This window comes from Coregonus clupeaformis, chromosome 30, assembly GCF_020615455.1.
Source record: "Coregonus clupeaformis isolate EN_2021a chromosome 30, ASM2061545v1, whole genome shotgun sequence".
NCBI lineage: Eukaryota > Metazoa > Chordata > Actinopteri > Salmoniformes > Salmonidae > Coregonus > Coregonus clupeaformis.
In genome coordinates, this window is record NC_059221.1 from 27,287,236 (window position 1) to 27,312,267 (window position 25,032).

Below are 25,032 nucleotides of genomic sequence, written 5' to 3' on the forward strand. Positions count from 1 at the left end.
ACCCAACCGAACATCTCTGGAGAGACCTGCAGCGACGCTCCCCATCCGGCCTGACAGAGCTTGAGAGGATCTGCAGAAAAGAATGGGAGAAACTCCCCAAATACAGGTGTGCAAAGCTTGAAGCATACCCAAGAAGACTCCAGGCTGTAATCGCTGCCAAAGGTGCTTCAACAAAGTACTGAGTAAGTGGTCTGAATACTTATATAAATGTGATATTTCAGTTTATTTTATTTTATAAATTTGCAAACATTTCTAAAAATCTGTTTTTGCTTTGTCATTATGGGTTATTGTGTGTAGATTGATGAGGGGGGGGAATTTTATAATAAGGCTGTAACGTAACAAAATGTGGAAAAAGTCGAGGGGTCTGAATATTTTCATAATGCATTCTGGACCCAGAACAGGGTCAATACGGACCGTGGGTCCCGAATACCAAACAAATAAAATAATCTTGGTCGGGCTTGGACCCTTGGTCATATAAACACACATAAGACATGGAAAAATGTGTAGAATTGCAGGATATTAGCTTTAAAAACGGCAAAAAAATATCTGCCTCATGCAAAATGAAAGATTTGCTTTAAAACTGCTAGATTTTCTCTCCGCCAACAAGAGGGTTGTGAACAGTTTGGGGTCGCATAGGTTGCGAGGTGGGGGTTTGTTAAATGCCGATAAATGACTATCCATCCGGACCTTTGCCACCTAGGAAATTTGTGTGACGGGACCTTTCCATATAGCACCCTGATATATACCATCAACTGATGTCACGCTCTAAGAAGAAACAGAGTCAATAAATTATTTTTTTCACAGAGATAATGCATGAATGTCAGAATCACAGGCTATTAAATTAAAAATTGTACAACAGATGTATAAAGCCCACACTGCCTCCTTGCTGTGACAGAATTTGCATCAACTAGCTGTGAATGTGCACCAGCATGTATTAGCAGTTCAATGCTCAGACACGCTCCTTCCCTGGGAGCGGAGCGCTCTGGCTGGGAGGCGAGCTGGAGTGGCAGGCACGGGGATTAGCAGGAGTGGGGAGCCAGAGGCAACATGACAAAAATATACCCGTAGAGCACTTGCGGCCAGAGCCTTGCTTACAAATGATACCCTCGCAGTGGAGTATGTTCTGTTCAACACAAAGACTTGATATTCACAATTCCACAAGGAGCAGCAAATAGATTTCACACAGCCCTCACACACACAACCTTGTGTGTGTGTGTGTGTAGTAAAGAATAACTTGGAGAATTTGTTATTTTTCCCTCTTCTTGCTGTTCCACTCAAGCTGCCTTTGCTCTCACACGTTGTAGCCCACCTCTCAATTTGCCCTCCCCAGCGAGTGTCATCGTGACGCGCAGCTTTGAAACACACTGACAGCCACAGAACTGCTCACTCTGGCTCCAACGCTGATGAAAACAGGACTATTTGGCACAATGGAGAGATGGAAACAGTGCCGGCACTTCTGATCGCAGCTGCAACAGGAATCAATAGGTTTTCACACTTAGGAGAGAGAAATTACTGAGAAATAACCTTGGGAAGGATGTGGTGAATGGATTATCAAAACAGGATCTCATTGTCTTCTCTTTATTCTCCTCAAGTGTCAGGAAAGCTTTAGCAGCACCAGAAGTCACATCAATTTTGTGCTTCACAGCAACTGTTCACATTCACAGACTGGGAGAGCAACAGGGAAGCTCTCACATTGACCAATGTCAACCACCGCTATGGGCAACTCCACCTTATCTGGCTTAGAGGCAGCAGCTGCAGGTGTGGATGCAGTTAACCCTTTAGGGAGCTCCAATGGCAGCTTGTCCGCGACCAGTGCCTGGGGCATCAGTGGCAGCGGTCCGTGGCTGTTGGCGTGCATGTTAACCCTCATCATCCTGATGACGGCTTGTGGCAACACTCTGCTGATAGCTCTGGTGTTTGCCCAGCGCTCCTTACGCAACACCTCCAACTGTTTCCTGGTGTCTCTCTTCCTGTCGGACCTGATGGTGGCTCTGGTTGTGATGCCACCGGCAATGCTCAATGTGCTGTATGGGGCCTGGGTGTTGTGGCCGGGCTTCTGCCCCGTGTGGCTCTGCTTTGACGTCATGTGCTGCAGTGCCTCCATTCTCAACCTATGTGTGATCAGCCTGGACCGCTACCTCCTCATCATCTCGCCACTGCGCTACAAGCAGAGGATGACCCCTCCCCGGGCCCTGCTTCTGGTGGGAGGGGCCTGGGGTCTGGCCGCCCTCACCTCCTTCTTGCCCATCAAGATGAACTGGCACAGCTTGGGTCATGGGAGTGGCCATTCCCCAATGCATGGGGCTGGCAGTGCCAATGTCAGCACATACCCAGAGCTGAGCTTGTGGTACCCCGCCTCCTACTTCCAGCTGTCGCCCTTCGGTGGTCTGTCCTTCCAGTGTTGTCTGCAGGTTACCCTGCCTTTTGCCCTGGTGGCGTCCGTCCTCACCTTCTTCCTGCCATCCAGTGCCATCTGCTTCACCTACTGTCAGATTCTCCTGGCGGCGCGAAGACAGGCGAGGCGGGTGGCGGCGCTAAGTCATCCTCCGTACCCGCAACGTTCGCCTGGGGAGCCTTCTCACCCTCCGTCACCAGGTGGGGGCGCCGCCAGACATGTTCACCTCGAAGGAGATGACTACAGTCATCAGGAGCGCCATGTGTCACGCCACGTGCCGGTGAGAGCGAGGGGTGGTAGAGGAGATTAAGGGGGATACAATGAGGCTACATCCCAAAACTGTATAATCCGTCCCTGCATGATCACTGTGTGCCTGGATAGGTTTCCACCATGGTGCCTTCACTGCCTCTCAGATTAGTTGTCATGAAGGAAAACAAATGTGGGGATCTAGCTAAGATAATTAGGACACGGCCATTGACTTGGGAGATGGATTCAAGAAGGTGAGATTACAAAGGTGGAGTGGGTAGATTAGGTAGATTACACAGCATTTTGGATTTGAGATCAAATGTTTTTATATGAGGCGACAGTACAGAATGTCACCTTTTATTTGAGGGTGTTTTCGTACATATCTGTTTTACTGTTTAGAAATGAATGCACTTTATGTATGTAGTTCCCCCATTTGAAGGTGTCAAGTATTTGGACAAATTCACAGTGTATTCAATTTAGTCCAAAGTTTAGTGTTTGGTCCCATATTACTAGCACGCAATGACTACATCAAGCTTGTGACTTTACAAACTTGTTGAATGCATTTGCAGTTTGTTTTGGTTGTGTTTCAGATTATGTTGAGCCCAATACAAATTCATGGTCAATAAAAAATCCTGTGAAAGACGCAAAGAGGGAGGAGGGGCAATGGCGCCTGTTGAAGTTGAAGTGGTTGCTAGTTGGAATAAATGGCACAGACATTGCATGGTATTTATGTAGTCAAGGGCCTGTGCCTACACTCCTGAGATTGGGGCCTAGGACAGTGATTCATAACAATGTTGTTCCACGCAGGGACTTTTCGATGTATTCAACAACACGTCTCTTTCAATGTGAGCATTACATCTTGTTAAATGCAAGAGTTAGGCCTACATACATTACCTTTTTTCCCGAGACTCTTCTCCTGAAAGCAATGTGGTGGAAGCTATAGTTTATTTTATTTTGCTACTCCAGCTATGAAACCTAAATATTTACATGGTAGCTTTTGTGTAAGTGCACATTGTTGCATACGTACTTAAAGCTATTTATACCTGTTTGCTGTTTGTACACAATGAACTTTCAATGCATTAGATTTGTACTCACCCTAGAATTATTGTTTTAATTTCACTGAGTTAATTTGCAAATCCTTTAAATTGTGCATGCCGCAAACAGGTAAAACAGTTTTTGGGCGGCAGGTAGCCTAGCGGTTAAGAGCGCTTGTCCAGTAACCATTCGAATCCCCGAGCCAACTAGGTGAAAAATCTGTCAATGTGCCCTTGAGCAAGGCGCTTAACCCTAATTGCTCCTGTAACTCACTCTGGATAAGAGTGTCTGTAAAATGTTTTAAGAATCATGTAACAATGTGGACCTGTAGCTAACTTGTAAAATTCAATAAATACCTAGGTTCTTTGATAAATTCAGATGCAGTCCTTGGCCGTGTCCGAATACCCACACTAGCATACTACATACTTAAACTGCATACTATGTACTCATTGTCGCATAGCCTACTATTTAGCATGTACCGTTTAGTAAAAGGTAGGCTATGCAGTATACCACAGCCGCAACGCAGTAGCGGCTCCTGACTGGATGGGTAACCTGGGCGGGGCCTAGTGCGGTTGGAATTTTCGAAAATTCAGACATGCATCACATTAACCAGCCTGATAATATCTAATTTCCAATTCGATTAATCTATCTAAACTCTGAATAGAATAGTAATGAAGTCATAGGCCTACTCAGGCTGGTTATATGCAGACTTTCACATTTGACCTACACTGTAGCCCATATAACCCATCTATCCTATTTAAAAAAGACTGAAGACAGAAACAGATAATTTGGTTCCATTTCAACAAATGTATTAGTGAAACCAAAGTGCTGTAACATATATAAATATTAAATCAAATAGCCTAGTAGACACACCAATACTTTTCAAATGTTCAAATCAAAAGGCTATTGCACAGAAAAACCTGGACAGTCGGGTGCATCGCAAATTCAGAACCGCTGGACAGCAACATAAACTAAAGCACTGATCAGTGGGACCGAGATCAGAATGACCGCTATGGCTTGATCCATAAATTAAATAGGTAGCTTAGCCTAAAAAACTAAAACTAAATCCATATGTTGAAATCAAAAAGCTTGATTGATGTGAATTCAATAACGGAGCCACACCCCAAGATCCACGGTGTCGACACATTCAGAAATCAAAAGATGGTTTAGTATTTACACTGAACAAAAATATCAACGCAACATGCAACAACTTGAGTTACAGTTCGTATAAGGAAATCAGTCAATTGAAATAAATTCATTAGTCCCTAATCTATGGATTTCACATGACTGAGAATAAAGATATGCATCAGTTGGTCACAGATACCTTTAAAAAAAGGTAGGGGTGTGGATCAGAAAACCAGTCAGTATCTGGTGTGACCACCATTTGCCTCATGCAGCGTGACACATCTCCTTTAGCTCAGGCTGTTGATTGTGGCCTGTGGAATGTTGTCCCACGCCTCTTCAATGGCTGTGCGAAGTTACCGGATATTGGCAGGAACTGAAACACGCTGTCGTACATGTCGATCCAGAGCATCCCTAACATGCTCAGTGGGTGACATTGTCTGGTGAGTATGCAGGCCATGGAAGAACTGGGACATTTTCAGCTTCCAGGAATTGTGTACAGATCCTCGCGACATGAGGCCGTGCATTATCATGCTGAAACATGAGGTGATGGCAGCGGATGAACGGCACGACAATGGGCCTCAGGATCTCGTCACAGTATCTCTGTGCATTCAAATTGCCATCGATAAAATGCAATGGTGTTCATTGTTCGTAGCTTATGCCTGCCCATACCATAACCCCACCTCCACCATGGGGCACTCTGTTCACAACGTTGACATCAGCAAACCACTCGCCCACATGATGCCGTACATGCTGTCTGCCATCTGCCCGGTACAGTTGAAACCGGGATTCATTCGTGAAGAGCACACTTCTCCAGCATGCCAGTGGCCATCGAAGGTGAGCATTTGCCCACTGAAGTCAGTTACGACGTCAAACTGCAGTCACGTCAAGACCCTGGTGAGAACGACGAGCACACAGATGAGCGTCTCTGAAACGGTTTCTGACAGTTTGTGCAGAAATTCATCGGTTGTGCAAACCCACAGTTCTCAGATGATCCCACAGGTGAAGAAGCCGGATGTGGAGGTCCTGGGCTGGCGTGGTTACACGTGGTCTGCGGTTGTGAGGCCGGTTGGACGTACTGCCAAATTCTCTATAATGATGTTGGAGGAGGCTTATGGTAGAGAAATTAATATTAAATTATCTGGCAACAGCTCTGGTGGACATTCCTGCAGTCAGCATGCCAATTGCACGCTCCCTCAAAACTTGAGACATCTGTGGCATTGTGTTGTGTGACAAAACTGCACATTTTATAGTGGCTTTTTATTGTTCCCAGCACAAGGTGCACCTGTGTAATGATCATGCTCTTTAATCAGCTTCTTGATATGCCACACATGTCAGGTGGATGGATTATATTGGCAAATGAGAAATACTCACTAACAGGGATGTAAACAAATGTGTGCAAACTTTTTAGAGAAATAAGCTTTTTGTGTGTTTCTGGGATAAGTTATTTCAGCTCCTGAAACATGGGACCAACACTTTACATGTTGTCACAGCTGCCTCCCCTCCTTGTTCGGGCAGGCTTCGGCGTTCGTCGTCACCGGCCTTCTAGCCACTGCCGCTCCATATCTCATCATTCCATTTGTCTTGTCTTGTCTTGTCAATTGTCTTGTCGATTGTCTTGTCAAATGGCCTCCTGTAGCTCAGTTGGTAGAGCATGGCGCTTGCAATGCCAGGGTTGTGGGTTCGATTCCCATGGGGGGCCAGTATGAAAAATGTATGCACTCACTAACTGTAAGTCGCTCTGGATAAGAGCGTCTGCTAAATGACTAAAATGTAATTACACACACACCTGGTTCATATTCTCCTCATTAGTATGTGTTTAAGTGTTCCCTCTGCCCCCCTTGTCCTTATGGGTGATTGTTCATTGTGAGGATTAGTGGCTCGGTTAAGCTCAGTATTTTGTATTGCCGGGGTATTTTCCCCGTGTGCATGTTTGTTCCAGTGCGCCTGTTTTGCGCACTGGACTGGTTATGCTGGATTACGGAATAAACTCTGTATACTGTGATTTACCCTCCTGCGCCTGACTCCTTCAAATCACGCATCACAGAATCACCCACCTGAAATGGAGTCAGCAGGAGAGGAGCGTATGCCTGGAGTCGTGGCACGGGTCCAGGAGCATTCAACAATGCTAGCCAGCTTGGGAGAAGCAATGTATCGGGTTCTCCAGGTCGTCCAACGCCTGGAGAGGAGAACACCCGATCTGTCGAAACCAGCTGGGCAACCGGATCCAGCCACCCACACCCCAGCACCCAGAGGGATCCATATATCCCGACCACAGGAGTTCGACGGGACAGCTGCTCTCTGCCAGGGATTCCTCCTCCAACTGGAGCTCTACTTCTCCAGCATCAGGCCAGCCCCATCGGAGCGGAAGAAGGTGTCCACCCTCGTCTCCTGCCTCTCGGGGAAAGCCCTGGAGTGGGCCAACGCGGTCTGGAACGAAGGAGGAGCCACGTTGGACAACTACGGGGAGTTCACTCAACTCTTTCGGTCTGTCTTTGATCACCCGCCCGAAGGTCGAGGCGGGCAAGCAGCTGGTCCACCTGAGGCAGGGGACGAGGACTGCGCAGGACTTCGCCTTGGAGTTTCGGACTCTAGCAGCTGGGTTCGGGTAGAACAAGCGGGCCCTTATCGACCACTTCCGGTGCCATCTGCGGAAGGACGTCCGAAGGGAGCTAGCCTGCCGGGACACCATGTTGTCCTTCACGCAACTGGTGGACATGGCCATCCGTTTGGACAACCTGCTGGTGGCCAGAGGACGTCCTGGAGGGGGTCTGCCCGTTCCAACCCCGGCCGACTCGGATCATGAGCTGATGGAGCTGGGTGGAGCCGCGATCCGAGAGAGCGGAGGACGACAGCGCCAGTGTCACTCTGATGGCACGAAGGGACATTACACTGCACGATGTCGTCAGTGTTCTTTTGGGCCTGGAGGCGGCAGGCAGGGCACTCTCGCATCACCCCAGGTATTGAACACCCATACTTGTTCAGAGTCCTCTGCTGCGCACTGTACCCTACCCATCCACTTTTCTGATCACATTGTAGTTCCCCAGTGTAAGGCGCTAGTCGATTCAGGCACAGCTGGGAACTTTATGGACAGGGCATTTTCACACAGTCTAGACATTTCATTCATTCCCCTATCCATTCCACTCACCATCAGAGCACTTGACAGTCGACCATTAGGGTCCGGGTTTGTTAGGGAAGTTACCGCACCAATCACCATGGTTACCCACGAGACTCATTGCGACCTAGTCACGTTTTTTATCATTGAGTCTCCTGCTTTCCCTGTGGTACTAGGCATCCCTTGGTTAGCACCCCACAACCCCACATTCTCATGGCCGCAGAGGGTTCTCACGGGGTGGTCGCGAGAGTGTCAGGGTAGGTGTCTCGGTGTTTCCGTTGGTGCAATCACGGTGGAAAGTCCAGACAGTACCTCCACAGTGCGCATTCCCCCCGACTACCTCGATTTGGCGCACGCGTTTTCCAAAACGCAGGCGACCAAGTTACCCCCTCATCGGGCGGGGGACTGCACGATAAACCTCCGGGTAGACGCTGTGCCTCCCAGGAGTCATGTGTATCCCCTGTCACAGGCTGAAACAGAAGCTATGGAAACATACGTCACCGAGTCCCTGTGCCAGGGGTTTATAAATCCCTCCACTTCACCCGCCTCCGAGTTTCTTTTTTGTGAAGAAGAAAGACGGCGGTCTGCGCCCTTGCATTGATTATCGATCACTGAACAAGGAGACGATACGATTTAGTTATGCTCTCCCCCTCATTCCTTCAGTGATCGAGTCAATGCATGGGGCGCGCTTCTTCACCAAATTAGATCTCCGGAGTGCGTACAACCTGGTGCGTGTCCGAGAGGGGGATGAGTGGAAGACAGCATTCAGCACAACCACGGGGCATTATGAATACCTGGTGATGCCCTACGGTTTGATGAATGCTCCATCCGTCTTCCAGTCCTTTGTGAACGAGGTGTTATCGGGACATGCTTGGTCGCGGTGTAGTGGTCTACATCGGTGACATTCTGGTGTATTCCACTACGCGCGCCGAGCATGTGTCCCTGGTTTGCTGGCCCGACTGTTGGAAAATGACCTTTATGCCAAGGCAGAAAAGTGTCTGTTTTTCCAGCAGTCCGTCTCCTTCCTCGGATACCGCATTACCATCTCAGGTGAGGAGATGGAGGGAGATCGCATTTCAGCCGTGCGTAATTGGCTGACTCCAACCACGGTTAAGGAGGCCGGGGTCGGCGCGCTGCTGGAGCTCGCAGCCAACCTCTTCCTATGCATTGTGGAAAACTGTGCATCGAATTATACTAGATGAAGAACTGAAATTAGTAGGCTATCACATCCTGGCATTTAAAACATACTAGATTTTCGAAAGTTCACATACTATAAAACCTATTTTCACATACTGAGAATACGTCATGCGCGATTGCGTTGTTTCTTGCTATTAGTTAATTTCGCTAGTGCATCCCCATATCTAGTTGACCAGCTGTTGTCAAAACCGAAGTGAGTATAACATCCGGGCATTTAAAGTATACTCGATTTATTTTTATTTTTTGCATACTCAAACTGCTTATTTAGGACGCAACTATGGGTATTCGGACACGGCCCTTGTCTCTGACAGCCCTGTCTTTCCCTCTGTCCTCAGTTGTCGGTGAACAGGGAGCGGCGGCTGGCCCACCGGCAGGGACGGAGGGCAGTGAAGGCCAGTCTGACCCTGGGAGTCCTGCTAGGCCTCTTCTTCAGCGCCTGGCTGCCCTTCTTCATCACCAACATGGCCCAGGTCAGTGGCTCAGACTGCGTTGGCCTCTGTATTAAAGAGAGAATTCAGTGATTTAAACGAACTATTCCGTTAATATCAAGCATAGAAGAGCATACATGTTCTCCTGAAATCCTAGTGAAATCTCAATTTCCAAACTTTCACTTTACCTACACATTATTAAAGAAATTGGCCTATAAAATACACAATCGAATCTGGTGCCTTGTTGTAGTGCCTACAGTAAACATTGGGATTCAAAGGACATTTCAATAGAGGGATTTAAAAACAATTATGAGCCAAACACTAGGGGATCAGCTAGGTGCTCTGAGCGGAGATGAATATAAATCTTTCAATTGGTTGCTACTCATCTTCTCAGGGTCGAAACTTGCAAACCACATGCACACAGTATATTGTATAGCACATCTGTTCTCATTATGTTTGTGTACACCCTCCCTATTCATTACCAATTATTCCCTGTATTACAGAACCTGGACCACATGCATTCCATGTGTGATGCTCCATCTTATGGCAATTAAGTTCCTTTTGTGTGTGCTCTGAGGTTGCCTTATTCCTCTGTATGGGAAAGATGTCAGCTAGAGCAGGGTTTCCCAAACTCGGTCCTGCACGTTATTTGAATTACCTGGGGGAGGGGGGGGGGTCAAGTGGACACTAAATAGGTTGGCTGTATGAATAGAGAGGGATGCTGGTCAAGTGGAATAATAAGCAGTAGAAAATACTAACTCTAAGTCGCTCTGGATAAGAGCGTCTGCTAAATGACTAAAATGTAAATGTAAAATTTAAGACAGGAATTTTGCTTGCAAATGCTCCCTTATCTACCGGAACATTCTATACAGGAACATACTGTATATTTGATGTCCACTCATCCTTTTTTAATTTAATGCCAAATTCTAGAGACAGACAATTTGGACTTTTGCTAAAACATCGTTTTTATATTATATTATTGTGGGACGTCTCACATGTAGAGTATATCTTCATTCACAGTTAAAAACGAAGGTTTTGTAATCCTATTTCTTTAGATTCAGGGCTGTGGTCTTCATCTGAGCTCCATATTTCATTCACCTCAGTGACTCGAATGGGTGTTTTTACTGTTCCATCACCCAGGATTATCATCGCTGGAGTGTTGCCATGTGGTTCAGCACAAAAGCAATGTGTGAAATACAATGGGGGGAGGTCATCCTAAGAATGTGTAAATGCCATGGTCTTTTTGAGTTGTAGAATTTTAGGGAGAAAAATTATAAGATGCTTGATTAGATTTAAGAAGCCAAACATAAAACGTACCACCCTTCACCATTTGTTCATTAGCTAAACTCAAGGGGAGCATGTTAATCTTCAGGATAAAGTGTGACATAAAATAATTTAATCTAAATTGGTAATTATCGTTGTCCTGCTTTCAGGCCTTCAATGATCCAGTCATTTCATTTCCCATCTGTGTCCCTCACTTCACTCCTCCAGAATATAGCACAGAGGGCTCATGTGTGTCTGCCTTCCTCCCCCTTCCTTTCACACGCAATGTGGTATGTGAACACCCCCCTCCCTTTTTTCACCTTCTCACTCACTGCCTCCCTCATTCATCTTCATAATATAGGACAGTCCTCCAACAGCAGTCTTCTCGCGTTCTCTCTGATATGCCATAGTGAGGCAGTCTTTCACCCTTCTATGGGTTGTCCCTAGTTTACATACACTACCAGTCAAAAGTTTGGACACACCTACTCATTCAAAAGGTTTTTCTTTTTTACATTGTAGAATAATAGTGAAGACATCAAAACCATGAAATAACACGTATGGAATCATGTAGTAACCAAAAAAGTGTTAAACAAATCAAAATATATTTTATAATTGAGATTCTTCAAATAGCCACCCTTTGCCTTGATGACAGCTTTGCACACTCTTGGCATTCTCTCAACCAGCTTCATGAGTAGTAGTCACCTGGAATGCATTTCAATTAACAGGTGTGCCTTCTTAAAAGTTAATTTGTGGAATTTCTTTCCTTCTTAATGTGTTTGAGCCAATCAGTTGTGTTGTGACAAGGTATACAGAAGATAGCCCTATTTGGTAAAAGACCAAGTCCATATTATGGCAAGAACAGCTCAAATAAGCAAAGAGAAACAACAGTCCATCATTACTTTCAGACATGAAAGTCAGGCAATACGGAACATTTCAAGAACTTTGAAAGTTTCTTCAAGTGCAGTCGCAAAAACCATCAAGCACTATGATGAAACTGGCTCTCATGAGGACCGCCACAGGTATGGAAGACCCAGATTTACCTCTGCTGCAGAAGATAAGTTCATTAGAGTTACCAGTCTCAGAAATTGCAGCCCAAATAAATGCTTCAGAGTTCAAGTCACAGACACATCTCAACATTAACTGTTCAGAGGGGACTGTGTGAATCCGGCCTTCATGGTCGAATTGCTTCAAAGAAACCACTACTAAAAGGATACCAATAAGAAGAAGAGACCTGCTTGGGCCAAGAAACACGAGCAATGGACATTAGACCGGTGGAAATGTGTCCTTTGGTCTGGAGTCCAAATTTGGCAGAGTGAAGGAAAAGCAGCCAACAAGTGGTCAGCATATGTGGGAACTCCTTCAAGACTGTTGGAAAAGCAGTCCAGGTGAAGCTGGTTGAGAGAATGCCAAGCGTGTGCAAAGCTGTCATCAAGGCAAAGGGTGGCTATTTGAAGAATCTCAAATATAGTTTATTTTGTTTAACACTTTTTTGGTTACTACATGATTCCATATGTGTTATTTCATCATTTTGATGTCTTCACTATTATTCTACAATGTAGAAAATAGTAAAAAATAAAGAAAAACCCTTGAATGAGTAGGTGAGTCCAAACTTTTGACTGGTACTATATATATATATATATATATATATATATATATATATATATATATATATTCTACTTAGGCCCAATTACAGTGAGTTCTGTACACTAATGAAAAGAGCCTTTACAATATTATTTTCTTTTTTACCTCTTACTGGCTACATATTTCCTATAAGAATACTTTTTATTAAATTATTTGTTTCACAACATATTGTTACGTACAGTGGGGAAAAAAAGTATTTAGTCAGCCACCAATTGTGCAAGTTCTCCCACTTAAAAAGATGAGAGAGGCCTGTAATTTTCATCATAGGTACATGTCAACTATGACAGACAAAATGAGAAAAAAAATTGCAGAAAATCACATTGTAGGATTTTTAATGAATTTATTTGCAAATTATGGTGGAAAATAAGTATTTGGTCAATAACAAAAGTTTCTCAATACTTTGTTATTTACCCTTTGTTGGCAATGACACAGGTCAAACATTTTCTGTAAGTCTTCACAAGGTTTTCACACACTGTTGCTGGTATTTTGGCCCATTCCTCCATGCAGATCTCCTCTAGAGCAGTGATGTTTTGGGGCTGTCGCTGGGCAACACGGACTTTCAACTCCCTCCAAAGATTTTCTATGGGGTTGAGATCTGGAGACTGGCTAGGCCACTCCAGGACCTTGAAATGCTTCTTACGAAGCCACTCCTTCGTTGCCCGGGCGGTGTGTTTGGGATCATTGTCATGCTGAAAGACCCAGCCATGTTTCATCTTCAATGCCCTTGCTGATGGAAGGAGGTTTTCACTCAAAATCTCACGATACATGGCCCCATTCATTCTTTCCTTTACACGGATCAGTCGTCCTGGTCCCTTTGCAGAAAAACAGCCCCAAAGCATGATGTTTCCACCCCCATGCTTCACAGTAGGTATGGTGTTCTTTGGATGCAACTCAGCATTCTTTGTCCTCCAAACACGACGAGTTGAGTTTTTACCAAGAAGTTCTATTTTGGTTTCATCTGACCATATGACATTCTCCCAATCCTCTTCTGGATCATCCAAATGCACTCTAGCAAACTTCAGACGGGCCTGGACATGTACTGGCTTAAGCAGGGGGGACACGTCTGGCACTGCAGGATTTGAGTCCCTGGCGGCGTAGTGTGTTACTGATGGTAGGCTTTGTTACTTTGGTCCCAGCTCTCTGCAGGTCATTCACTAGGTCCCCCCGTGTGGTTCTGGGATTTTTGCTCACCGTTCTTGTGATCATTTTGACCCCACGGGGTGAGATCTTGCGTGAAGCCCCAGATCGAGGGAGATTATCAGTGGTCTTGTATGTCTTCCATTTCCTAATAATTGCTCCCACAGTTGATTTCTTCAAACCAAGCTGCTTACCTATTGCAGATTCAGTCTTCGCAGCCTGGTGCAGGTCTACAATTTTGTTTCTGGTGTCCTTTGACAGCTCTTTGGTCTTGGCCATAGTGGAGTTTGGAGTGTGACTGTTTGAGGTTGTGGACAGGTGTCTTTTATACTGATAACAAGTTCAAACAGGTGCCATTAATACAGGTAACGAGTGGAGGACAGAGGAGCCTCTTAAAGAAGAAGTTACAGGTCTGTGAGAGCCATAAATCTTGCTTGTTTGTAGGTGACCAAATACTTATTTTCCACCATAATTTGCAAATAAATTCATTAAAAATCCTACAATGTGATTTTCTGGGAAAAAAAATCTCAATTTGTCTGTCATAGTTGACGTGTACCTATGATGAAAATTACAGGCCTCTCTCATCTTTTTAAGTGGGAGAACTTGCACAATTGGTGGCTGACTAAATACTTTTTTTCCCCACTGTACATACTGAACACAACCCCAGTGCCTGCCTTCTGCTCTCTCTCTCTCGTCAGGCGGTATGCGAGTGTGTTCCCCCGGCACTCTTTGACGCCATCACCTGGCTGGGCTACTGTAACAGCACCATGAACCCCATCATCTACCCGCTGTTTATGCGCGACTTCAAACGGGCCTTGGGGCGGCTGCTGCCGTGCTGCTCCACCCGCTCACCCTGCAGACCCTCACCGGTGCTCTCCCTCTCCCTCCGCAACTCTGGCGAGCCCAACATGCCCACGGAGCACCCATCCCTGGCCTCCGACCCCCCACAGCCCCCCGCCACCGCCACAGACGCCGTCAACCTGTTTGACGCCGACCACGCTGGGATTGAGCTGCCCTTGCTGTTGCCCAATCAGGTGGCCACGCTGGACTGAAGGGGAGGATGGAGAGTAGAGCGTGAAGAGATGTTACATACTGTAACTTATTACCACCAAGGGTAGATGATGGGAAACTTCGCTGAGGGGAAAGGTTGGAGGAAGGTGTAATGTTGAACTCATCAAAGCGGCACTGTTGGTGGTAGCAAGAATGGATAATAATCTAGACGGTGTAATTTAGTGAGCATACAGGGCAGGAATGGATGAGAGAGAGCTAGGTGCTGAGAGTCATTGGGTGACTGCATTAGATGACATCACTGTGATAACCATGATCCCAACAGATTTTAAAAAATGCCCGGTACTCATTCATGCTGCATTGTCTTTGTATCCACAAAAGTGGGGGGATGTCTATAAATAGTCTTGTAATTAAATGTTTTTAATTGACATCCTGCCTACATTAAAAATTACAGTACTTTAAACACACTATACAGTGCATACATTATTCATCACTTATTAGGCTGCCATAGTTAAATAAATCTAAAAAGCCCTTAAGGGGTTCACATGTTCATGATTAGTTCAATTACGATGTTTTCATTGGAAGTTGCCATTTGTGTCCACTGATGCCTTCAATGAGTGTTCTGGCACCTGAGTGTGCTGAAAAGCTAAAGGAGGTCTTTCCACACACAACTGGGATGTCGTTGGTAATTCAAGTTGAGAAGAGGCAGAAGAACTGCAGTTGGTCCTATAACCTCCTATGTCCGCCTGTTTGGTCCCGTGTGTTGATGTGTTCCCTCAAACTCAAGATGGAAAGCTGCACCTAACACGACTCAGGATATGACCCTGATGCAGACACAGGAGACGGAAGGTTCAATACACAGAGTAGTTTATTCAACCACAGGAGGCAGGCAAAAGGGCAGGTTGAGGACAGGCAGAGGTTCGTGACCAGGTCCGAGTCCGACAGGTACAGGGCGGCAAGCAGGCTCAGGGTCAGGGCAGGCAGAAGTTCGTAAACCAGGTCATAGTCAGATAGGTACAGGACGCTGGGCAGGCTCGGGGTCAGGGCAGGCAGAATTGGTCGGAACCAGGAGGACTAGAAAACAGGGACTAGAGAAAACAGGAGTACGGAAAAACACGCTGGTAGGCTTGACGAGACAAGACGAACTGGCAACAGACAAACAGAAAATGCAGGTATAAATGCACAGGGGATAATGGGGAAAATGGGAGACACCTGGAGGGGGGTGGAGACAAGCCCAAGACAGGTGAAACAGATCAGGGTGTGACAGCACCGTTGTCCTTATGGGCGGCATTCCCCTCAGAACTCTTGCAGGTTGGAACAAAATCGTTCTCGTTTAGCTAGTCCAACAGATCTGATATGTCAGAGATCTCCCAACCTTGTCATATCCTCTTTTTCCTCCATCTGCACTCCCTTTTTCCCTCCCTCACCCTCTCCGGTGAAAGTCTCTTCTGCTCCAGCCCGAAGAACCAACCAGTTTTTGCTCTTTGGCCACTTTCCCTTGTGCTAATTGGACCATAGCTATGTCCAGTTTTCTCTCGGTCATAGTGAGTGGTTGAAGAGGTCTGCCCCCAGCCCCTGGAACCTCTCTGGTGGGCACGCCCACAGCTACAAGGATGGTGTCCATCTGACGCATGTAGTCCAAGTGACCTTTAACCTAGGATGGGGGGAAAATCTTTGGAATATTTTCGGAGAAAGAAAAGTGGGCTTTCTGGACATATTTTCACCCCTTTATAGATGGAAATTAAAAACATATACCATGGACTTGTTGTAATAACTGGACATAATTTTACACTTAATAGATTTCACGTTGTGTAACTGAAGTTTTGTCGTGAATAAAAACACTATGTTGCTAAATGATGCTTTATATACTGCAGACATTATGCAAATCATAATGCTGTAGAGTTCCATAACTTACATTCAACAGAATAGCAAGGTTGTAATGCTCTCAAAGTTGCACAGTCCACTACGTCATTTGTGTGTCTACCATGATGATTCTGTCTTATGGTGTGTTTTTATATGACATAAGTCTATGGGGGTGGTGGCTGAATAGCTTAGCCTGGCTGTAGGGTTGGGTGATATTACCATAGTATCGTCTATCGATGATGATTGACAGCCATCGTCGATGGTGACGACATCGTGATGTGGACGACATCTTTTGATGTGACAGACGATGGTTTAGCTTATTTGAACTTGACTGGTGCCGTGCACGAGAGTCGGGCAGCACACGAGTGACATTCCAAGTAATATGCCTATTCCTATTTGCTATAGCCTATTTCAATAAATATGTTATATACAGAACGCAAGAGAGGAATGTAGGCTAGACAGAGCGAAGAACTCCACCAAAGCAGTGCAAAATGTCCAGTCAGAAAATATTGTTTCTTTCTCTGTCGGATGCATGGGCCTTATAGTCTAAACCTCTAAAAAATATATATATATATATATATATATATATAAACTACCAGTCAAAAGTTTGGACACACCTACTCATTCAAGGGTTCTTCTTTACTTTTAAAATGTTTCACATTGTAGAATAATAGTGAAGACATCAAAACTATGAAATAACACATATGGAATCATGTAGTAACTAAAAAAGTGTTAAACAAAAGAACCTTTCAAAGTTCTTGAAATTTTCTGTATTGACTGACCTTCATGTCTTAAAGTAATGATGGACTGTCGTTTCTCTTTGCTTATTTGAACTGTTCTTGCCATAATATGGACTTGGTCTTTTATCAAATAGGGCTATCTTCTGTATACCCTCCCTATCTTGTCACAACACAACTGATTGCCTCAAACGCATTAAGAAGGAAAGAAATTCCACAAATGAACTTTTAAGAAGGCACACCTGTTAATTGAAATGCATTCCAGGTGACTACCTCATGAAGCTGGTTGAGAGAATGCCAAGAGTGTGCAAAGCTGTCATCAAGGCAAAGGGTGGATATTTGAAGAATCTCAAATATATAAAATATATTTTGATTTGTTTAACACTTCTTTGGTTACTCCATATGTGTTATTTCATAGTTTTGACGTCTTCACTATTATTCTACAATGTAGAAAATAGTAAAAATAAAGAAAAACCCTGGAATGAGTAGGTGTGTCCAAACTTGACTGGTACTATATACAGTGGGGAGAACAAGTATTTGATACACTGCCGATTTTGCAGGTTTTCCTACTTACAAAGCATGTAGAGGTCTGTAATTTTTATCATAGGTACACTTCAACTGTGAGAGACGGAATGTAAAACAAAAATCCAGAAAATCACATTGTATGATTTTTAAGTAATTAATTTGCATTTTATTGCATGACATAAGTATTTGATACATCAGAAAAGCATAACTTAATATTTTTTGTACAGAAACCTTTGTTTGCAATTACAGAGATCATACGTTTCCTGTAGGTCTTGACCAGGTTTGCACACACTGCAGCAGGGATTTTGGCCCACTCCTCCATACAGACCTTCTCCAGATCCTTCAGGTTTCGGGGCTGTCGCTGGGCAATACGGACTTTCAGCTCCCTCCAAAGATTTTCTATTGTGTTCAGGTCTGGAGACTGGCTAGGCCACTCCAGGACCTTGAGATGCTTCTTACGGAGCCACTCCTTAGTTGCCCTGGCTGTGTGTTTCGGGTCGTTGTCATGCTGGAAGACCCAGCCACGACCCATCTTCAATGCTCTTACTGAGGGAAGGAGGTTGTTGGCCAAGATCTCGCGATACATGGCCCCATCCAGCCTCGCCTCAATACGGTGCAGTCGTCCTGTCCCCTTTGCAGAAAAGCATCCCCAAAGAATGATGTTTCCACCTCCATGCTTCACGGTTGGGATGGTGTTCTTGGGGTTGTACTCATCCTTCTTCCTCCAAACACGGCGAGTGGAGTTTAGACCAAAAAGCTCTATTTTTGTCTCATTAGACCACATGACCTTCTCCCATTCCTCCTCTGGATCATCCAGATGGTCATTGGCAAACTTCAGACGGGACATGCGCTGGCTTGAGCAGGGGGACCTTGCGTGCGCTGCAGGATTTTAATCCATGACGGCGTAGTGTGTTACTAATGGTTTTCTTTGAGACTGTGGTCCCAGCTCTCTTCAGGTCATTGACCAGGTCCTGCCGTGTAGTTCTGGGCTGATCCCTCACCTTCCTCATGACCATTGATGCCCCACGAGGTGAGATCTTGCATGGAGCCCCAGACCGAGGGTGATTGACCGTCATCTTGAACTTCTTCCATTTTCTAATAATTGCGCCAACAGTTGTTGCCTTCTCACCAAGCTGCTTGCCTATTGTCCTGTAGCCCATCCTAGTCTTGTGCAGGTCTACAATTTTATCCCTGATGTCCTTACACAGCTCTCTGGTCTTGGCCATTGTGGAGAGGTTGGAGTCTGTTTGATTGAGTGTGTGGACAGGTGTCTTTTATACAGGTAACGAGTTCAAACAGGTGCAGTTAATACAGGTAATGAGTGAAGAACAGGAGGGCTTCTTAAAGAAAAACCAACAGGTCTGTGAGAGCCGGAATTCTTACTGGTTGTTAGGTGATCAAATACTTATGTCATGCAATAAAATGCAAATTAATTACTTAAAAATCATACAATGGGATTTTCTGGATTTTTGTTTTAGATTCAGTCTCTCACAGTTGAAGTGTACCTATGATAAAAATGACAGACCTCTACATGCTTTGTAAGTAGGAAAACCTGCAATATCGGCAGTGTATCAAATACTTGTTCTCCCCACTGTGTGTGTGTGTGTGTGTGTGTGTGTGTGTGTGTGTATATATATATATATATATTACTGGGAACTCTGAAAAAAACAAGGTCGAATCATGACGTCAGTAATCTTCAGGACGGTCTAGAAAGAGGCCAGAGTTCCCGACTTGGAATTCGTATTTTCCCAGTCGCAGCTGCCAATGCATTAAGATATAAAGAGGGAACATAGTAGATACATTCAATATAATTCATGAGTTGAATCAAAACCTGTTTAAACCCTTTCTCATGCTTGGGATCTTCACAGATTTGGCAACAATTGTGTGACATAAAACACTACCGTTCTTTCCTTACATTTATGATACTGTTGTTTGTTATATCATATACTAAGAATTTAACAATTGAATTACACATTGACCTTGATCCTGTGAAATTCCTGGATATTGCTGTTGGACTCTTTTTTTGTATGGAGATCTCGGAAGTGTACTGTAACCTCGTAACATTTCGTATCTCCCTATGTTAGGGTGTGAAAACAGTTTATGGGCACACATATCCAAAATAATGTATGTGATTGCAAAATTCAATGCTTCAAACAGAAAGAGTAACTTTAATATGATTAATAAAACAAAAACCGATACTGTCATTAACGGGGTTCTTCAATAATTACGCATTATAGTTGTTTGATGCGCTTTGATGTCTAGGTGTTTAGTTAGGTGGGGACATTATCGTGCAACATCAGCTATTCAGGAAACGATTTTCTGAATGACAGTCAAGTGATGAAGAGCCAAAGTTAATTAATATTGATCTTGAGGATTGACAGAACATTTTGATGTTTATGTTGTTATGGCGGTCAAGATAATTAGCCTACTTAGTGGACAACATTAAAATCAAGATTCCTGAGGTAAGATTACGGTCAGTGTACGTTTTGATTGTTTGTTTTCCGAGTTAAAACGGAGCAATAGGGAACGTGAAAACTGCTTGTTTATTCGTGTTTTAATAGAAATCGAAATATTCAAAAATGGCTTGTTTTTTTCACTTTTGCATTTAAACCAAAACACAACTTGATATTTCGATGTTCAAATGTGGGTGGGGTTAAATCTGGAATGCCTGGTCAAGTGCACAGCCAACACTTCCTGTCCTTTCAAAGTAGGAGGTCACCCTTCTAACTCCATTCTATGAATCTATGAATCTACTGTCCATTAATTAATTGATTAATAGCTGCACATACCATGCCACAGTGCCAAGATAAGGTAAGATTTCTCAATTTCTGCATAAGATTTAGTGTGAAGATGTATTAATGAACTGCTGTTACTGTAAATGGTTAGCTGATATATCCTAGCTAACCATTGGTAATCCTATTAAAGGATGCTATACAGCCAAAACAACAGTATCTATTGCTAGACTAGAGATATGCCCTAGCTATAGTTAGTCAGTGGTTGCACATCTAACTAGCTGGAATGAAGCAAGGGTGTGAATAGTAGACACGTAACTATATCCTTTCACTATTTACAGCACGTCTCCAGCTACCCAGACCTGTCTGATCAGCCTGATAGGGTGCCGTGTGTGTGTCCAGCTTACACCTTTGCAAATCTGTGTTTGTATAGCAATGGAATGAAACATCCAACCATGCCTCAAGTGTCGTGCTGTAGGTCCACCACACACCCAGAGGGTTGTGGAGTCCAGAAACAACTCCTAGCCCCTACCTCAACACTTGTGGAGATCTGAGAGAATTGGACAGGTGTAAGTAGTACTGCCAAAATTCTACCAAGCCTATCAGAGGGTACCACCCACATCAATCAATCCCTCTCAGATCCCTCTCAGATGATGTGAGGAATGAAGGAAATGCAATTGAGATTCTCCCCTTGTTTCCTCCATTCCTCACCTCCCTCTCAAAGCACTTTGGGGGAGAGGCTGGAAGGTTCCTCCCCTGGGGCTCCAATGCACTTTCAAGGAGAGGCAAGGAGTGGAGGAAACAAGGACAGAGGAAGCAAGAATGTGATGTCTAGTTTTCACACACACACACACACACACTGCTTGAAGAGTTTACTGATAATAATGATTTCATTATTGGTTATTTTCATTATTATCAATGATTTTGTTGACGGAACCCATTGTATTATATTATTGTCTTAAATGATTATATCAACTATAAAAAAATATATATAGAAATGCTGTTTATCTTTTTAATTCTTCTGGAATGTTTAGCATGGCTATAAATGACAGAAGTTGACAAAAGCACAAACAAACCTGGCTACTAGGAATGACAAAGAAACATGTAGTGTCCATGTTTCATGTGAGATTTTGAACGGCATGTAGATGTTTTGTTGTTGCTAGGAGTTATGGTCTCGTTGTGCCTATTTAGACTATTATTCCCGTAACTAAACATGTGAAGCTGCAAGAAAATCATATTTAAATGTATATCAAACCATTTTGATATGTTGAATTGGCCCCTTTATTTATAGAAAGATTTATATGTCTCTACTGAAATTGTATATGGTTATATTATGTAATAACAATGTAGCCCTAAGGCTTAACTACCAGTACATACATTGGCTACAGTGCCTTGCAAAAGTATTCATCCCCCTTGGCGTTTTTCCTAATTTGTTGCATTACAACCTGTAATTTAAATGGATTTTTATTTGGATTTCATGTAATGGACATTCACAAAATAGTCCAAATTGGTGAAGTGAAATGAAAAAAATAACTTGTGTCAAAAAATTATAAAAGATAAATAACAGAAAAGTGGTGCGTGCATATGTATTCACCCCCTTTGCTATGAAGCCCCTAAATAAGATCTGGTGCAACCAATTACATTCAGAAGTCACAGAATTAGTTAAATAAAGTCCACCTGTGTGCAATCTAAGTGTCACATGATCTGTCACATGATCTCAGTATATGTACACCTGCTCTGAAAGGCCCAGAGTCTGCAACACCACTAAGCAAGGGGCACCACCAAGCAAGTGGCACCATGAAGACCAAGGAGCTCTCCAAACAGGTCAGGGACAAAGTTGTGGAGAAGTACAGATCAGGGTTGGGTTATAAAAAAATATCAGAAACTTTGAACATCCCACAGAGCACCATTAAATCCATTATAAAAAAATGGAAAGAATATGGCACCACAACAAACCTGCCAAGAGAGGGCCGCCCACCAAAACTCACGGACCAGGCAAGGAGGGAATTAATCAGAGAGGCAACAAAGAGACCAAAGATAACCCTGAAGGAGCTGCAAAGCTCCACAGCGGAGATTGGCGTATCTGTCCATAGGACCACCTTAAGCCGTACACTCCACAGAGCTGGGCTTTACGTAAGAGTGGCCAGAAAAAAAGTCATTGCTTAAAGAAATAAATAAGCAAACATGTTTGGTGTTCACCAAAAGGCATGTGGGAGACTCCCCAAACATATGGAAGAAGGTACTCTGGTCAGATGAGACTAAAATGTAGCTTTTTGGCCATCAAGGAAAACGCTACGTCTGGCGCAAACCCAACACCTCTCATCACCCCGTGAATAGTTATGCACGCTCAAGTTCTGTTTTTGTCTTATTTGTTGTTTGTTTCACCCCAAAAATTATTTTGCATCTTCTAAGTGGTAGGCATGATTTTTCTCTTCTGGTTATCTTGATCTCTGGCTCCCTCTTGAGTCATTTGTGTGTCTTAATTATTTAATAAAACAGTGTGCTTAAAGCATCAGACAAGTTCAGTGCATATAGTATTTGCCTGCACTTAGACTCTGCCCAGGCTTTCAACATTATCTTTTGTCATGATTCATCCAGTTGTAGCACGTGATTTTGCGCTATAGCCCAACCATGGTTTTTAGCTGTTTTTTTCTTCACCCCCAAAAAATATTGGTTGGCCAATAGGGGGTGATACCATCGTATATCATAATGTTTTATGAGTACATAATCACAATAGGACAAAGGTTGATGTCGCTCAATGCTACCTGGCTGTGAACTAACAATGCAACCTGCAGTTACCTAACAGTTTTTCTTCAACTTTAAATACATGGTATATTATGACTCCATGTCTATTATGGTGTAGTAATAAAGGTTTTAGAGACAGTATTGTCAAAAAGAGATTAAGTACTAGTTTGCCTGACACCAACTAAAATGTACAATCGAACACAGCTAGTAGCCATCTCATCCCTCAAAAAACACTGTAGTCTGCTGATAAACTTGAGCAATCAATGCCTCCCGGCAGCTCAATAATAACAGTCTTTAGATTTCAATAGATTGGCCTCTAACTCCATTCCCAAGGCCGTGAAGTGATTAAGGCCTGTTGCATCGTGAAGCTACAATGGAGGTTTGGAGGATGAAAGCATCACCAGGCGAGTTGGTACTGCACGGTGATGTGTGAATTCTCCCTCTGCTCACACCTGGTAGTCATTGACCTCGAGGTAATTATTTTGTTAAGCAGAATGTGCTAAACAACATCAGTTAGTGCAAAAAACAAAACAATGAAGCTGGTGTTGGATAGAAAACAAATCAACTAAGCACATGGCAACATTTTGGTCAAGCTCGAACCTAGTGAGTTATGTAATGTTAGTGCATCTACTTACAGTGAGGGAAACAAGTATTTGATCCCCTGCTGATTTTGTATGTTTGCCCACTGACAAAGAAATGATCAGTCTATAATTTTAATGGTAGGTTTATTTGAAATGTGAGAAACAGAATAACAACAACAAAATCCAGAAAAACGCATGTCAAAAATGTTATAAATTGATTTGCATTTTAATGAGGGAAATATGTTTTTGACCCCCTCTCAATCAGAAAGATTTCTGGCTCCCAAGTGTCTTTTATACAGGTAACGAGCTGAGATTAGGAGTGCTCCTAATCTCTGTTTACCTGTATAAAAAGACACCTGTCCACAGAAGCAATCAATCAATCAGATTCCAAACTCTCCACCATGTCCAAGACCAAAGAGCTCTCCAAGGATGTCAGGGACAAGATTGTAGACCTACACAAGGCTGAAATGGGCTACAAGACCATCGCCAAGCAGCTTGGTGAGAAGGTGACAACAGTTGGTGCGATTATTCGCAAATGGAAGAAACACAAAAGACCTGTTAATATCCCTCGGCCTGGGGCTCCATGCAAGATCTCACCTTGTGGAGTTGCAATGATCATGAGAACGGTGAGGAATCAGCCCAGAACTAGACGGGAGGATCTTGTCAATGATCTCAAGGCAGCTGATATCATAGTCACCAAGAAAACAATTGGTAACACACTACGCGGTGAAGGACTAAAATCCTGCAGCGCCCGCAATGTCCCCCTGCTCAAGAAAGCACATATACAGGCCCGTCTGAAGTTTGCCAATGAACATCTGAATGATTACCTTCAGAGAACTGGGTGAAAGTGTTGTGGTCAGATGAGACCAAAATCGAGGTCTTTGGCATCAACTCAACGTGTTTGGAGGAGGAGGAATGCTGCCTATGACCCCAAGAACACCATCCCCACCGTCAAACATGGAGGTGGAAACATTATGCTTTGGGGGTGTTTTTCTGCTAAGGAGACAGGACAACTTCACCGCATCAAAGGGACGATGGACGGGGCCATGTACTGTCAAATCTTGGGTGAGAACCTCCCTCCCTCAGCCAGGGCATTGAAAATGGGTCGTGGATGGGTATTCCAGCATGACAATGACCCAAAACACACGGCCAAGGCAACAAAGGAGTGGCTCAAGAAGAAGCACATTAAGGTCCTGGAGTAGCCTAGCCAGTCTCCAGACCTTAATCCCATAGAAAATCTGTGGAGGGAGCTGAAGGTTCGA

The 25,032-nt window shown here is 44.0% G+C and overlaps 1 protein-coding gene across 1 annotated transcript; it reads left to right on the forward strand.

Moving 5' to 3' along the window:
* Window positions 1-1,715: 1,715 nt before the first annotated feature.
* Window positions 1,716-14,631, forward strand: LOC121546462 (5-hydroxytryptamine receptor 6-like). Its single transcript, XM_041857734.2, has 4 exons — window positions 1,716-2,271; window positions 2,335-2,675; window positions 9,422-9,580; window positions 14,278-14,631. Exons 1-4 carry the CDS (start codon window positions 1,716-1,718, stop codon window positions 14,629-14,631), a joined length of 1,410 nt encoding a protein of 469 aa, XP_041713668.1.
* The last annotated feature ends 10,401 nt before the right edge of the window (window positions 14,632-25,032 follow it).

Coding starts and splice junctions, on each gene's coding strand:
- LOC121546462 (XM_041857734.2), top strand. CDS start 1,716: ATGGGCAACTCCACCTTATCTGGCTTAGAGGCAGCAGCTGCAGGTGTG. Junction 2,272..2,334: donor GATGAACTGGCACAGCTTGG/GTCATGGGAGTG, acceptor GCACATACCCAG/AGCTGAGCTTGTGGTACCCC. Junction 9,581..14,277: donor TCATCACCAACATGGCCCAG/GTCAGTGGCTCA, acceptor CTCTCTCGTCAG/GCGGTATGCGAGTGTGTTCC.